This window comes from Cyprinodon tularosa, unplaced genomic scaffold (genome assembly GCF_016077235.1).
Source record: "Cyprinodon tularosa strain WSP-4 unplaced genomic scaffold, ASM1607723v1 ctg807, whole genome shotgun sequence".
In the NCBI taxonomy this organism is placed as follows: domain Eukaryota; kingdom Metazoa; phylum Chordata; class Actinopteri; order Cyprinodontiformes; family Cyprinodontidae; genus Cyprinodon; species Cyprinodon tularosa.
The window spans coordinates 252,022-268,447 of record NW_024039571.1 but is presented as its reverse complement, the minus strand read 5'-3'; the positions used below and the strand labels follow the sequence as shown (position 1 = coordinate 268,447).

General features: G+C 40.5%; 1 protein-coding gene across 1 annotated transcript; it reads right to left on the bottom strand.

Annotated features, from left to right (window-relative positions):
- Positions 1 to 3,529: 3,529 nt before the first annotated feature.
- On the bottom strand, positions 3,530 to 12,524 carry LOC119774278 (N-acetylmuramoyl-L-alanine amidase-like). Its single transcript, XM_038271713.1, has 4 exons — positions 12,259 to 12,524; positions 9,490 to 10,350; positions 7,404 to 7,614; positions 3,530 to 4,071 (listed from the first exon to the last, which is right to left on the bottom strand). The coding sequence occupies exons 1-4, from the start codon at positions 12,353 to 12,355 to the stop codon at positions 3,768 to 3,770; spliced, it is 1,473 nt and encodes a 490-aa protein (XP_038127641.1). The 5' UTR covers positions 12,356 to 12,524; the 3' UTR covers positions 3,530 to 3,767.
- Between the last annotated feature and the right edge of the window lie 3,902 nt (positions 12,525 to 16,426).

Below are 16,426 nucleotides of genomic sequence, written 5' to 3'. Positions count from 1 at the left end.
ACTGAGGGCGTTTCTAAGTCTGCCCTGAACTCGCTCTACAGGAATTCCTTCTTTTACCATAATAGCTGTCGTCAAGGCAACCGTGTGAGCACGTATTTTCCAAACATGTGAGCAGATTTATGCAAAGAAAGATTTACAGTTCTTAGGTTTTAGTGTCCAGCCATTTATTCTGTGACCGTGCAGATCGATGCCATCGATGTGTTTTTAGTTTAGGAGACGAAAACGATTCATAAAAGGAGGAAGTCACTGAATCTGAGGAAACACATGAGTCTGAGCAGGAAACTAAAGGAACGTGAGAGAATGAATGAAGGCAGATGAACTGACTCACATATAGAGAAGGTCTATAAAGAAAATAACATGAATAATGGAATCCAGTCTGTTTTCCTTTGCTGCATGTCTCTCCCTCATTCCTCCTTTCCTCTCAGCCTATTGTCCAAACAACGAGCCACTAAAAAACTGGATCAAGTTAGAATCAAAGTTACAGAAAATAAAGCATTACTAATAAATGTATCACCAAGGAATGAAGCTTCATGATAAACATCCCTTACAGATAAAAAAAAAACAGAATTGGTGCCAAAAACACATTTACCTTCAGATCATTTTCTTTTTAATGTCTTTCTGGATTCCAGGTTTACTGTAACTTAGAGACAAACTTTCGTTTTTACAGCTTTCAGGCAGTGAATGAGCAGCTTAGCAGTAAAACGAACATTTTCACCTGGAATAAATCAAGAAAGGCATCATTTCAACTTTTATAAAGTGCTGATTTTTAACTCACTGCAGAAATCAAACAATAAGCTTCTAAACTGGAACTTATCAGCAAACATCAGTGAATTAAAATCAAAGCTCAACCAATGTCCATAAACAGCCGCTAATCTGTTACTGACGCGCATTTAAATAAATACAGCAATAACCCCCCAGATGTTTGTGTAAAATGTGATTCTAAAGGGTTTCTAATAAACTGCATGTTGGAATGGAAACAAATTAAAGCATTTTGGACGGAAGTGAAAGATATAATTGAAAAATTCTTTTAAAAAGTCTCAATGGATCTTAAATTGTCCTATTATACCCTGGGGAACATAACTTTAGTAAATCAGAATGTACTTTCATAGATATAAGCTCATTAGTTGCAAAAACAATGTATTGCTTTGGCTTGGAATCAGTAGACGTCGCGCCACTCAGTGCGTAACACACATGTCGTCTAATTTGCTGCTAGAAAGAATAAAACATGTTAGGAAATCCAAACGGTTTCTTTTGGAAAGGATTTCAATAATTTTATTAATGACTTAAACTTAACAGAATGTTTGTTTGAGTTTTGATTGACCAGAACCTGTGGTGGTCCAGGTTATATATTTATATCTGACCAATCTGTAATGTGCGTTTTTCTTTTTATTTCCTTGTTGTTGTTTTTTTCTCTTCTCTCTGAGTAAAAATAATAACTATCATGTCATTACAATGAGAACCTGTTCCTATGACATGTTTGTATTTACAAAATGAAAAAGAAAAAAAAAATATATACATATATATATAAACCATTTCTATTTATAAAGTGCAGCAGTGATTAAAATCCAATCCAACTTTATTTATAAAGAACTTTAACATTTCTCAAAGGATCAAAGTGCTTTATAGTGAAAAAACATAACACCATTAAACAGAACTATAAAATCTATAATAAAATAAAAATAAAAGTAATTTAAAATAGACTAAAATCAACATCTCACACAGTTTAGAAAGCAAAGGCAAGGAGACGAGTTTTTAAGAGCGATTTAAAATCAAAGAAGCAGAAAATTGAATTTGCAATGGAAGGTGGTTCCATATTTTGGAGCGCAGAGAAGAACCATCGCCCCTCAGCTTCTCTTTGGGTTTGGGAACCTGCAGCTGATTGGCTGACCTGAGTGAACGGGGGGGTGCATGAAGGGGTGGCAACTCAGAAAGATAACATTTAGCAAGACCATGGAGAGGCTTAAAATCTAATAAAAAAACTTTAAATGAATCCTAAAATGTTCAGGGAGCCATTTTAATATCGGGGTGTAAACAGTGTGGGAGATTCATGGTGCAGAAAGGCATGTGGAAGGTCAGCGCAGTGCAAAAATAAAGCAATAGATTTGGTGCAAAAGCAGTAAAATCATTGAGTTTAGTTCTATTTAAAGGGATTTTAAAAATCTGCCATGAAGAATATGATGTTTTCATGTGTGATGCAGAATCATTAGTTCATCAGTGTGATGGCGGTGGGGAAGAAGCTGCTGCAGAACCTGCTGGTCCTGCATTGAATGCTGGGAAGCCTCTTCCCAGAGGGCAGCAGTCCATGGTGGGGGGGTGAGGGGTCATTGATGATGTCACGGGACACGCAGCGCTGGGATGAAATGTCTTTTTTTTTTTTGTGGAAGTGAATCTGTTTGTGAGAGTGCACTTGTTCCAAAGGAGAAATGCTCAATAGTGGTTGTGAAGAGCCGAAGAGGCGCCCCGTCCCCCCTCCCTGACCCCAAGAGCGAAGGCGCCCAGGAGGGGCCAACCCAGGAAATCCAACCCCCACCAAGGGAGGAGGAGAGACAGCCCAGAGGAAGCCCCCCCCCCCGCCACTGCAATGCTGGAGCCTCCAGGAGCTGCGGGGAGGAGTCCGTGGGCTCCGCCGGCCACCCTGAGGTATAACAGGCCATGGGCCCCAGGGCCCCGCTGCCAAACCCTCAACTGCTATACATTAATAATCAGAAAACTTTATTTCTGTTTGTAGACAAACTTTTTTTTATTATTTTATCATCAGTGATTTTATCTTTATTATTATTTTTAATTATTCTGCATCGTCCTTTACCAGGGTGTTTCGTCTGTTACGTACTTCAGTACTTAGACTGTCCTGCTACTGAAATGTGAAACAGAAATAAAGCTGCGCTTCCAGTCCAAACCCGCAGTGAGTCACTCCGTTAAGGCTGTCAGGTGATGAAACGGGGAAATTAAATGTTTACCGGGAAAGTAGCTTAAAGGCACCACCCTTATTATTACCGCTAACGTTCCATTTTAATCCCTGGTTATTTCCAAGCAAAGGTTGGTTTTTCTGGCCGAAGGTTATTTCTCCTTGGTTGACTTTTCTTATAGCTCATCCAAAACAGTCCTGATCTATCTCTATAGTTCTGCTGCTATAGGCTTAGACTGCTGGAGGACATAGGGACCCATTTTTCATCATTCTGCTTCATTCTATCTCTATTCTCCCACTCTGCAGAATCTGTTTGCTCAATCCAGGTTTTTTTATATTTGATATATATTTATATTTCTTTTTTGATTTGTTAATTGAATAATAAACCCTGATCTAGTTGATATAAGCTCTTAGTTGAAATGATTCTCAATAAGAGAACATATCTTGCTTGATGAGGCAATTCATCCTTGTGTTAAAGATAATAATATAGATTATCTTTTCATCCTAATCTAATATCCTGCAGGTTAAATTAAAGTTAAGTGTTTCACCAAGCAGAAGAGAAATGTAACACATAGATGTAAAATTCGGAGGATTTTGTTGATCAGATTAGTGAACCAGGCAGCAGAAGATTGATCCTTTATTCATCTGCATTTGGAAAGTAACATTGCATTAAATCACATGGTAATCTTTTTCCTTTTCTGCTCCACTTTCAGCAAAGTGTTACCGTCCTATATTTCCAAACTAGTTTAAACTGCTTGGGTCTTTATTAAACTGTGTTAAATTAACCAGTTCACATTCATCAAAACCAGTCAGGAACCAAACAGATGTTTAAGAATCTCAGCAGCAATGGCGACGGTTCCCATCATTCCCTAAAATGTTCCCAGCTTCTTATCTCTGAAAACAAGGCGTCTCCAGGACAGGAGGTGTAGTTCACCACCTGTCTGTGGCCTTGGATGGTGAAGTTAGCTGTGAGGGCTCCTCCGTTCACAGCACATCGCACCAACCGATGACGCAGCAGGTCCATGGCGTAGCGAGAAGGCAGCGCGGCCGTGTAGTTTCCGATGATTGACACGCCGTAGCCGACAGCGTTGTGTCCCCTGGTGTGTCTGCCGACGTGGCTCCACCCCTTTCCTTCGTAGATGTAACCATCGGATCCAACTACGAAACTGAAGAGATAAAATACTTCAGTCTAAAGTAAATAATTTAAAACACGGTTCTACAAAAGTTGACATAAAATATGATGCGTGTTTTAGAGCAGAACTGGTCAAAATGGTGGAGAAATAGAAAGATATTTCTAAATGTATCAGGAGTCTGAAAGCATGTTTTTTCTCAGCCTATTTGTGAGATTAAATATTTAGATTGATCCTTTTCTCTGCCTAAAGGAGTGAGTTTAGAGAAACCTTGTAGCCGCCTCTATGCTGCGATGTTTAAGGTAGGGATGACAGAGAGCAGGTCCTCCTCACTCTGGACAAGCGTGAAATAAAGATAACCTGCCCTCTAACGTGCTTAAGGCTCCTTCATGCCGTGAACAGAAGACGGCTGTTATGAAACGTTTATCTGGTCAGTGAAAGATTTATTAACCTAACAGGGAAGGTCCTTGATGAACTGAAAATGTTCGACTGTGAGAAAGTTCTTTATGCAGGGGTGGGATAGTTCCCAGGGAGAGAGAGTGTGTTGGGAGTTGCCCAGTATAAATGTGTGTGCTGGGATTGTCCCAGTCAGAGCTCTATCTCTCCATATAAGGATGTAAAATAAATTTGAAATTTCTCTTGCAAGAGTCTCAGGCCCCGTCCACACGAAGTCAAACCCTGGCCTAAACGCACAAATTTTTCACCAAACCAGCTTCTCATCCATACCAAGCCGGCGTTTCGGGGGTCTGTAAACGATCTTTTTTTTATTCAGCCTTCACAGTGGGAAGATTTTGAAACGGCGTTTTCGCGTTTCCATCTTTAAGCTCTAACCGCATTTTTTTTCTTACACGCATGCGTCATAGCGTCGCCTCTAAACACGCATGCGCGACACAGTATCACAACAACAATGGCGCCGTACTGTGTTGAATGGTTGCTGCTCATGCTACTCACCCTGCTGTCGGGCTTACAACAGAATCTTCTTCTTCTGGAATATCTCCAGGAAGAACAGAGCAATATCGACCACATAGTTCAGCACCTGAATTTGACTGAACCACGAAAATGGACCCGCAGGGCAACCATGTATAGATATTACTGCGCATGCCCAACATTTCGTCGCCTAATTTTGCTTTGGCACCACAGCGCCACTTACAGGCCTGGCATACATTTTGCAGCGTTTTCATGCATTCGTGTGGACGATCACATTTATTTTACGTCTCCGTCTTTACGACAAACGTTCTGGAAAATATTAGCGTTTCGTGTTCGTTTTGACTTCGTGTGGGCGGGGCCTCAGTTTCTCCACAACTTCACAGGAGTTTCAGAAACTCAGAGGGATTTTCTCTAAACACAACATGCCAGTGAATTTCAAACACAGCGACAGACAAAAACGGGTCGATCTCAAAGACAGAGCCGAACCAAAGCTGAGCGCTGTTGTTGATGCGGTGAGGAATGCTCAGACTCCCACATGGGAGAAACCAAACACTTGGCGCAACACAGGAGGGTCGGCAGCACTGAGCGCGATGTTCCGCTTCACAGTGGCACTGCAGGAACAAGACGCACTCCTCTGATGACAGAAATGTTTATTACCGTCTGGAATGTCAGCAGCAGGAGGGGCCTCCATGCCAGAGCTGCTCTAAAGCTGCTCTAAAGCTAGCCCACAGAAAGTATCAAATGTTTTCAGAAAAACGTTTTCAGTCCGGTTGCCTCTGGTTTGAACCTGTTTTGTGGTTGCCATCACCCAAATGACTGAGAAATGAGGCATAAATTCAATCTGGATGACTCAGCTTCACCTGAACCTGCTTCGCTGTCCCTCGTTCAGCTCAGCCAATCAACTCGCAGGCCGCGCCTTATCCAAAGCCAATCGTCTTTCCAGATCCTCTTCTTTTACCTGCTGACCTAGCTTCTCTCTCAGACACTAGCAAACTTTCACCCACCTCCCCCATCTCCTCCCTCACTCCCTCATCCTCCTGCTTATTCCACCATCTGGGGGACGACTACTCTAAACATCTTCTAGGTTACGTATGTTAATTCACAGCATTCAATTATTCAGCCGGGGTCTGAGCACCAAAGAGCCTAATTTGTTTATATCTTCATCTGCTTCTGTCTCCTTGAACCCCAGTGGGCCTCAGCAGATGGCCGCTCACACTGAGCCTGGTTCTGCTGGAGGTTTCTTCCTGTTCAAAGGGAGTTTTTCCTCTCCACTGTCGCTACAAGCATGCTTAGTGTGAGGGATTGCTGAAGAGTCAATGAGTCGATGCAATCAGCTGGTTTTCCTTAAATATAAATATTTTGAAATATGATTGTTTCCTGTATAACTAGATTTTCCCTTTGTGAGTCTCCAGGTTGAATCTGTTCAGGTAGACCTCAGAATTTCTAAATCCAACCTGAACCTGTCTGAAGCAATGGGACGCTAGATTGCAAAAGTATTTATATCCCTTAAAGTTTTTAAAATCTAGTTAGATTGCAAATACAAATTCAGTCTAGTTAGGAAAGACAAACACTTAAAGCATCTAAGTTCAGGGCAGGGATGATGTTTGATCTGTGAAACAGACTAAAATCCTATAATCCACAGATAAAGCTGCCATTCTGGCATGATCCTTTGTTTTGGTCGTTTCCTTGGATACTCCATGTTTTTCTACCTTTCTCCAGTTGCTGCCATTTTATTTGACAAGTTTATAGATAAGCTATTTAGTTCTTTATTAGTTTCTATGTGTATTTGATCATTTTAATATTTGTTAGGTCATTCTGCCTCAGCTGTCTGTCCAAATTATGCTCCGCTGTTTCTTCTTCACATGATTGCTCTTACTTGCTTTCCAATCATTTCCCACTGTATATAAGCTGTCTGGTTCTAATTGTTTATGGGCTTTTTGCCAAACTCCCCCCCCCCCACCCATGGTGCCTGGATGCACTTTGGTCCAGCAAACAACCATGGCATCATGAAAAAAGCTTTGGGTTTCAGTAATCATTCGTTTTACTGGATAAAAAAAGGAATTCAATGTGTAAAAAAATTCTGTGTTTAAAATACAGCGTTAAAAAGAATTATGTGCTTAAAATTCAGTGCTAAAGAAATCTGTTAAATATTCGCAGCTAAACAGAATTGTGCTAAAAAAAAATGTGTTTTTAAATTTGGTGCTAAAAAAATCTGTTTAAAATATGGTGTTAAAAAACTTAGTGTTTAAAATTTGATGCTAAAACAATTATGTGTTTAAAATTTGATGCTAAAACAATTATGTGTTTAAAATATGGAGAAATTCGGTGCTAAAAAATGTCTTTAAAATTCTGCGGTAAAAAAAAAAATTGTACAATCATTACATCAGCTCAGCGATGTCAAATCATACCTGGAAACCACGTATTTCTTTCTTCTTTATTACCTATAGCCAATGTCGTTCCATCCTCGATCTTCTTGGTGAAAACGTTGCATGGACCTCATGTTACGGGAGCAAGATGAGAAGGACAAACATGGCGATGAAGGCTGATAGGTATGGTGAACGTAGAGAAACCCAAGGGGGAGAGAGAGAGGAATGGGAATATTCTTGTGAGCTTTTGCTCCCCACTGACAGCGAGGGATGATCTGAGGACAATCTGCATTCAGGGGGAAACATTTAACTGGTTAACAGCTCACTTCATACTGTCCTGCTAAAGTATTTTCATGCTTTCAATGTCTTCGTTTGCTACTTCAATTTTACGGATTTCCATATTATTGACCCAAAGTGTTTAAAAACTGAAGCTAATCAGGCCATGAGGTTTACAGGAACCTTTTCCAAAAATAATCTAATATTTATTGCCGGCAAATATAATCATCTGTAGACCCATAGATATTAATACGTAGACGTCTCATTGGACGCTGTTGGCAGCGAGGCTGACGTGCCTACAGGGCGGCCATCTTGGATCAGACTACAGTTCAGTCAGCTGCTGTCAGAACGAACTGGAGGCGCCTTAGATCTCGTTTTAATCCCATGAAAGACGAGTCAGAGATATTAAAATATTATAATTATTATAACATTTTCTCATATTTATAAATTATTATAAAAAAACATAGTTTAAAAGAAAGAGTTTTCAACGAAGTTTAGACAAATTTATAAGGACAAAAGCCTTTAGTTAGATACAACATAAATTTACCAATCATTACAAGTTGACAGAAAAGTCTTTACAATTACAAAAGAAAAAGAAAAATTAACATTGAATTAATAAAAAATAAATAAATAAATAACTTTACTCTTTTGTAAATCACATTACAACAAATTTTCTCTAGATCATAATACTCATTATCCAAGAACAATCCTTTAAAATACTGAATAAAAATAAAATACTATATAAATATATAATAATTGTAAAACATAATTTCATAATATATTAATAGAAAACTTTGTGTTTATCATATTAATATTTGATTTAAACACTTTGTAAATATCTCATCTAGTTTGAGATCAGTCTAAATAGTTTTTCATCTGAATAAATATGTGTAATTTAAGAAAAGGTAATTTAAAAAATATGTTTTGTCTATTAAAGGGTTGTGATGATTCAGAGATTATCGTGATATTATCTCTGACTCGTCTTTCATGTTATTATAATTAGATCTAAGGCGCCTCCTGTTCATTCTGACAGCAGCTGTCTGAACTCTGGTCTAATCCAAGATGGCCGCCCTCTAGGCACGTCGGCCAGCGTCCAATGAGGCGTCTACGTTTATAATGTCTATGTGTAGACCAACCTTTTTTCTTTCCATTTGGATTTATGGCTATAAAAACTAAGCCGCATTGTTTGTCTCGGATATCTGGATAAATCTCACGGTTATTGGAGGCTCATAAAATCTATCATTTCTTATTCTTTTGCTATTCCTTATTTTCATTTCTGAAAGGTGGCAACTCTATAATCTCAGAATGAATAGAAAACTAAGGCTGTTGTTTAAGATTTTTTCATATCAAACGTATAAAAATGTTTGGAGGTTTTTGTAATGTGACAAAAAACTCAATATGAGACGATGGCAAGTTAAAACCTATTAAATCGATATATAATATCAGCAGACTTCAAAAACATCTAAGGGAAACAACAGTTCAGTATTTACAGGCAGTGGCGGCTGGTGGAGTTAAACAGCAGTCTATGGGTGAGAGGCAGAGTCAACCTGGACAGGTTGCAAGTTGAATTCTGTTCTATTCAGTCTGTCACAGAGCAACACAGACACACAACTAATCACACCTGAGACGATCTAGAGAAGCCGATTAACCTAACAGTCCTGGTCTTGGACAGTAGGAGGAAGCTGGAGTACCCTGAGAGAACCCGCGCATGCACACTCCATGCAGAAAGACCCTGAGCAGGGAATCGAACCCAGAACCTTCTTGCTGCGAGCTATAATTGCAACAAACTGCGGCACCGTGCAGCCCTAGATAGGATCATCTAAAGTAAATGCAACTTTCTGCCATGTTTACGTCTAAAAAGTTGTTAAATAAAACCATTGCTCACCAAAGTATTTGTGCGTAAACGTCTGCAATCCATCCTGCACCACCTTCTCCAGACCAGTGTCCTGAGCAATCCATTCTGTGTTCTCCAGCTTCCAGACCAACGCTAGCGTCGTCATCACTGACGTGTGGAGGTCGAGCGGCTCCAGGAGTGACCTTGAAAGCTCCCTTCTCCGTGGACTAATGTGAGCGGTCACAGCATCAATGCCCTGTTTCTCAGTCAGAGTGAAAATATAGTACCCTGTTAGGAGCTCACTGAGGGCCGGGGGCTCCTCTGATGCCGGTAAGTTGCTGAGGTGCATGCCCAGTATAACTCCATCCATGCCACCGTTGATTAGAGCGTCAGTGGCAAGAGTAGCAGGACGAGACAGCTTAAACACCTTCGGCTGCTCCACGCTGTCCCAGCAGCCGTTGGGCCCCAGACGCAGAGATGGTGGGATGTCCTGGAGGCTGAGGAATGACAGGCCCAGCGTCCTGCCAAGGGTTAAAGCGAAGATCCCAAGAGCTTCCGTTCCCTCCATCTTGGCTTTCAGTCCCGATTCAATCCCTAAAAGTAGAGGAGCCAGAGCGACTGTGGTGCCGTCAGGAGCGAGGACCACCCCCCTCTCCTCTCCATGGTCAGTCACTATGTGGTGGATAGCCTTGTCAAAGAAGCTGAAGGATGTGGTATTTAGGATGCATCCCTCTAAGCCTTCTGTTTCACTCAGGTTATATGACGCTCCCAGGAAATGGATGGTCATCGGATCGTCATGGCCGGCGGTCCTCCGCAGAGCTCTAACCAGAGCCAGAGGTGACAGACCAGGGTAGAAGTCTTCAACCTGCTGCACAGCTTGGATGAAGCTCTCCATGTTGCGTAAGTGGACACCTGAAAGAGATGCAACCAGTTTAAAATCTGGAAACTAAACATTTTTCACCACTGTGGGATGTTACAAAATCACAGATTACTAAACTGGGAAAACTGGTCTGATCTATAAAGTAATTTCTGGTTTCTGACCTTCCTGTCATGGTTTTGGTTCTTTTTAAATTTGATCTTTGAGTTTTCATGGGTTTTATTTATATTTTTGTTTTCTGGTTATTTTTGATTATATTTGAGTTTTTAGGTATTTCTTGTTTGCCCTCTGCTGCCCTCTTGTGTCAGTCTCCTTCTCCTCGCTCCCTTCCTGACTCCTCTGTTCACACCTGCTCCCAATCTGCTGATAGTCTGCTCTTTGTTTCTCTCTCCCATATATACACCTCCTGCTCAGTCACTGTTAGCTGGTTTTTCATCATTTCATCGCCTTCAAGTGAGTTTTATGTTTTTGGATTTTTACGTTCGTTACCCTCTTTGGTTCATTAACTCTGCAATTAACCACCTTCAGCTTCAGTTTCTGCATTTGGGTCCTCCTCTCAAACCTCCACCCACTGTGGCACTTTCAAACATCTGATTACAGCAGAACCAGAGAAGCAGAGAGGGAGATTTTATTCGACCAAACTGTCTTTTCTGTTTGAGCTGAAAAGGATCCAACCAAAACCTCAATGCAAACATTAAAGATGCAGCTACAGAAATGATTGGCAGTCAGAGCTGCAGACTGACATCAGCCTTTTGCTGCCCCCCGCTGACGCCTGCATTCTGTCTTTGTCTGTATAATTGTGGATGTTTTGTGTTTTTCTTCTGCGCATTTTAGCTTAATGTTGTAAATACGTAATCTTACTTCTATTGTTTCAGGCTGAATTTTACCATCTGTCTACAGGAACTGCAACTTAAAAATATCCTTCTGGCATGTAGACACAGAAATGAATTATGATATATATATATATATATATATATATATATATATATATATATATATATATATATATATATATATATATATATAAAAAAACACATTACTCTTCTGTGCATTGTGGCTTTTGATTTTCCGCCTCCAGCCTAAGTCCAGTAACATTAACATTTTTAAATGCTGCATCTTTTCTTACCACCTTTTTTTTTCTTCCTCTCTAATTTTTGTGAATATGTAAAGTTTTTCTCTTAGACTCTAAGTTTTGGTTTTATTTCTTGTGACGATGAAACTAAATGATAAAAACAGAGCTTCGTTCCTGTGTTTCAGAAAAAACCAGCTGTTTGGAATCTAAATATTGCTAAATTAGTTTTTATTACCTTTCATTCATACAGGAAATAAAAGGTAATTGTTAAAATTACAAAAGGGAAAAATGTATTTTCATTTTTTGTGTTTTCTTTTTTACAATAGATGCTAAATTATTTTATGATGAATATATTCTTATTCAACATTTGTTGTCATTCCCTGTTATCTAACCCCTCCCCTTGGGGAGCAGTGGGCTGTCACTGTGCGGCGCCTGGGGAGCAGTGGGGGATTAAGGGTCTTGCTCAGGGACCCAGAGTGGCAGTCTGTGGGAGTGGGGCTCAAACTCACAACCTCAGGATTCCAAGCTCTATGCCCAGACCACTATGCCGCCTCTCCACTATATTCCTTATTTCATAGTTTTACTTTGCATTTAAGTTATATTAATACTTGTTGAACACTAATGTATTGGAAACAACTATCTTCCGTATTTCCCTGTTCTTTGAAGACACCATTTTCTCTGAGGTTTATCTTTGATTCAATAAAATATCCTCTTTAGATAAATGTTCTGTTCTTGAACTAAAACTGTAAGATCAACCCAATAAAGGAGCAACAGAAGAGTTTACACTGATTAAAAACTTCTGCATCTTTATTAAATATCCACTGATTTCAATGTTGGAGTAATTAATAATCTATGAACTTCACTAGCTTACCTGCTGTCCTGCTGCAGACGGTTGAGAAGCTTAAAAAAGCAAGAACAACAAGTGAAAATGCCCGAAAAGTCATGTCGTATATCCTGGTTATCAGCATCTAAAGTCCCGGTGGGTTAAATAAGATCATATAGTTCTACTAGAATAAGCCTGGAAGAGAGATTTGAAGAACTTCTGGCATTAAACCCATTAAAGGTGGCAGGAACAGCCTGAGGGGCTTCTGAGGATTTATTCTCGTGTGTCGGTGTACGTGAATGACAGGAATGCTGTTTCCCAATAACTCTGTTTGCACTCAAATGGCTCCAAATATTGATCTGGCCTCCAGTCAAAGTCTGGTCTCCTGGTTACTGAGAGGAGCCATTATGAAGATCTGATTGTTTTATCATCGGATCTCATGTGCTTTTTCTCCTCATGAAGCTTCTTCAACTGTGACTGTTGTGCTTTTAGTTCAGTTAAAGTTTTTTTTTTAGTTTATATTGGTTTCATCTCCATTTAGTGATATTCTACTTATTTTTAGCTTTATTTCAGTTCTTAATTTGTTGTTTACCCTCTGTTGCCCCCTTAGATCCCAGAATCCCCAGGTGTTCCCAGGCCAGCGATTAAGATATTCAATTCAGTTTATTTATATAGCGTCAATTTACAACGCGTCATCTCAAGGCGCTTTACAGTTCTTTATCAAAAAGGAAAGTTTTAAGCCTAGCCTTAAAAGTAGACAGGGTGTCTGCCTCACGGACTAAAACTGGTAGTTGGTTCCACAGGAGAGGAGCCTGAGAACTAAAAGATCTGCCTCCCATTCTACTTTTAGAAATTCTAGGAACCACTAGTAAACCTGCAGATTGAGAGCGAAGTGCTCTGTTAGGAACATAAGGAACGAAGGCTCAGAGACTCTGGTCCAAAGACTATAACTTCTGTTTTATCTGCATTCAGAAGCAGAAAGTTAAGAGTCATCCAGGTTTTTCTGTCTTCAGACATGCCTGTAATCTATGTAATGGGTTAGCTTCATCTGGATTATAGACAGATATAGCTGGGTATCATCAGCATAACAGTGGAAATTAATCCCATGCTGTCTAATAACTCTACCGATTGGGAGCATGTATAAAGTAAAGAGAATTGGTCCTAGCACTGATCCCTGTGGTACTCCACAGGTAACCTTTGAGCGTGTTGAAGATCTATCACTAACATGAACAAACTGAATTCGATCAGATAGATCAGATTTAAACCAGTCTAGAGCTGTTCCTTTAATTCCAACAAAATATTCAAGTCTTTCTAAAAGAATATTATGGTCAACTGTATCAAATGCAGCACTAAGATCCAACAGGACGAGCACAGATACAAGTCCATTATCTGAGGCCATGAGAATATCATTAGTGACTTTCACCAGAGCTGTTTCAGTGCTATGATGAGCTCTAAAGCCAGACTGAAACTCTTCAAAAAGTTCATTATGGTGGAAGTGATCGCAAACTTGTTTGGCAACTACTTTCTTAAGAACTTTAGATCAGAAAGGAAGATTGGATATAGGTCTATAATTAACCAAGTCATCTGGGTCAAGAGACGGTTTCTTAAGCAGAGGTTTAATTACAGCAATCTTAAAAGCTTTAGGTACATATCCCTGTAACAGAGATACACTATATTGCCAAAAGTATTTGCTCACCCATCCAAATTATTGGAATCAGGTGTTCCAATCACTTCCATGGCCACAGGTGTATAAATTCAAGCACCTAGGCATGCAGACTGTTTTTACAAACATTTGTGAAAGAATGGGTCGCTCTCAGGAGCTCAGTGAATTCCAGCGTGGAACTGTGATAGGATGCCACCTGTGCAACAAATCCAGTCGTGAAATTTCCTCGCTCCTAAATATTCCACAGTCAACTGTCAGCTGTATTATAAGAAAATGGAAGTGTTTGGGAACGACAGCAACTCAGCCACGAAGAGGTAGGCCACGTAAACTGACGGAGCGGGGTCAGCGGATGCTGACGCGCATAGTGCGAAGAGGTCGCCAACTTTCTGCAGAGTCAATCACTACAGACCTCCAAACTTCATGTAGCTCAAGAACAGTGCGCAGAGAGCTTCATGGAATGGGTTTCCATGGTCGAGCAGCTGCATCCAAGCCATACATCACCAAGTGCAATGCAAAGCGTCGGATGCGGTGGTGTAAAGCACGCCGCCACTGGACTCTAGAGCAGTGGAGACGCGTTCTCTGGAGTGACGAATCGCGCTTCTCCATCTGGCAATCTGATGGACGGGTCTGGGTTTGGCGGTTGCCAGGAGAACGGTACTTGTCTGACTGCATTGTGCCAAGTGTAAAGTTTGGTGGAGGGGGGATTATGGTGTGAGGTTGTTTTTCAGGAGCTGGGCTTGGCCCCTTAGTTCCAGTGAAAGGAACTCTGAATGCTTCAGCATACCAAGACATTTTGGACAATTCCATGCTCCCAACTTTGTGGGAACAGTTTGGAGCTGGCCCCTTCCTCTTCCAACATGACTGTGCACCAGTGCACAAAGCAAGGTCCATAAAGACATGGATGACAGAGTCTGGTGTGGATGAACTTGACTGGCCTGCACAGAGTCCTGACCTCAACCCGATAGAACACCTTTGGGATGAATTAGAGCGGAGACTGAGAGCCAGGCCTTCTCGTCCAACATCAGTGTGCGACCTCACAAATGCGCTTCTGGAAGAATGGTCAAAAATTCCCATAAACACACTCCTAAACCTTGTGGACAGCCTTCCCAGAAGAGTTGAAGCTGTTCTAGCTGCAAAGGGTGGACCGACGTCATATTGAACCCTATGGATTAGGAACGGGATGTCACTTAAGCTCATATGTGAGTCAAGGCAGGTGAGCAAATACTTTTGGCAATATAGTGTAGATTAATCACATCTAAAATGGAGGAGGAGATCAAAGGGAATACCTCCTTAAATAACCTGGTTGGAACTGGATCTAACATCCAAGTTGAAGGCTTAGATGAAGACAATAATTTTGCTAATTCAGAAAGTTCAACTGGATCAAAGCAGTCTAAACCCAGTTCAGATTCCATGACTACCTCAGGTACAATCACGGATAGAGGAGTGCTTATGATCTTATTTTTAATAATATCAATCTTATTTATAAAGAATCCCATAAAATCATTGCTGCTAAGAGCAGGTGGAATGGACGGTTCAACAGAGCTATGGCTCTGGGTGAGTTTGGCAACTGTATTAAAAAGAAATCTAGGATTATTCTTATTCTCCTCTATTAATGAGCAGAAGTATGCTGCTCTTGCTTTACAAAGGGTCCTCTTATACAGCAGTAAACCATTTTTCCAGACTAGGAAGGACTCTCGCAGGCCTGTGGAGCGATATTTTCTCTCCAGTTTCCTAGCATTTTGCTTCAAAGTACGCAGCTCTGCATTAAACCAAGGAGCCAGCTTTCTATTTTTAATGTTTTTGATTTTCAAAGGAGTTGCGTTGTCTAAGGCAATACGCAGAGAACTAGCAACCCCATCAACAAAATCATCAACCTGTGAAGGGGAAGAAATTTACTGTTAAATACTGATATATTTACTATAAAATACTATAATTTTAACAGTAAAGTACTGTGATATGTTTACTGTAAAATACTTATATACCTGATCCAGCATGGCCCCAAGTTCCTGGGGGCCCCATAAAACTCTGTTTCCATGTGTGGTTAATACAACTATTCCTTATTTCTGCACATTAATTCTGTTTTTGATAAAAATCCTTTGGCTAAAATGCCATCAGAACGCTGATAATATTAAGTGTGTCTCAGCCCCCCCCTTCAGTGTCCACCATATTGGATCAGTCCATTTGCTGCACATGTTCAGAAAGGTCCAAACAGACAGCAGCAAACCATTTGAAAACAAACCATGCAAAGAGCAGTGTTGCCAACTTAGCGCTTTAGTCGCTATATTTAGCCACTTTTCAGACCCCTCTAGCACTTTGATTTCTAAAAAGCTCCTAGCGCCAAATCTAGAGACTTTTTTCTGCTACTGGAGACTTTGGAGACAACATCTAAAAGCAGCGAACTCTGCTCTCCAGAGCGAGTAGATTGGTAACCCCGCCTCCTGCTCTCCTCTATCTTGTCTGCTGTCATGATTCATGCAGCTATTATTTCATCCAAATGAAAAATGGAGAACAGATAAGCAGATCATGGCTTGTCTACAGTGAAAAGAAGGACTG

Coding starts and splice junctions, on each gene's coding strand:
- LOC119774278 (XM_038271713.1), bottom strand. CDS start 12,355: ATGCTGATAACCAGGATATACGACATGACTTTTCGGGCATTTTCACTT. Junction 10,351..12,258: donor CGTCTGCAGCAGGACAGCAG/GTAAGCTAGTGA, acceptor CATCTCTTTCAG/GTGTCCACTTACGCAACATG. Junction 7,615..9,489: donor GTTTACGCACAAATACTTTG/GTGAGCAATGGT, acceptor CCCTGAATGCAG/ATTGTCCTCAGATCATCCCT.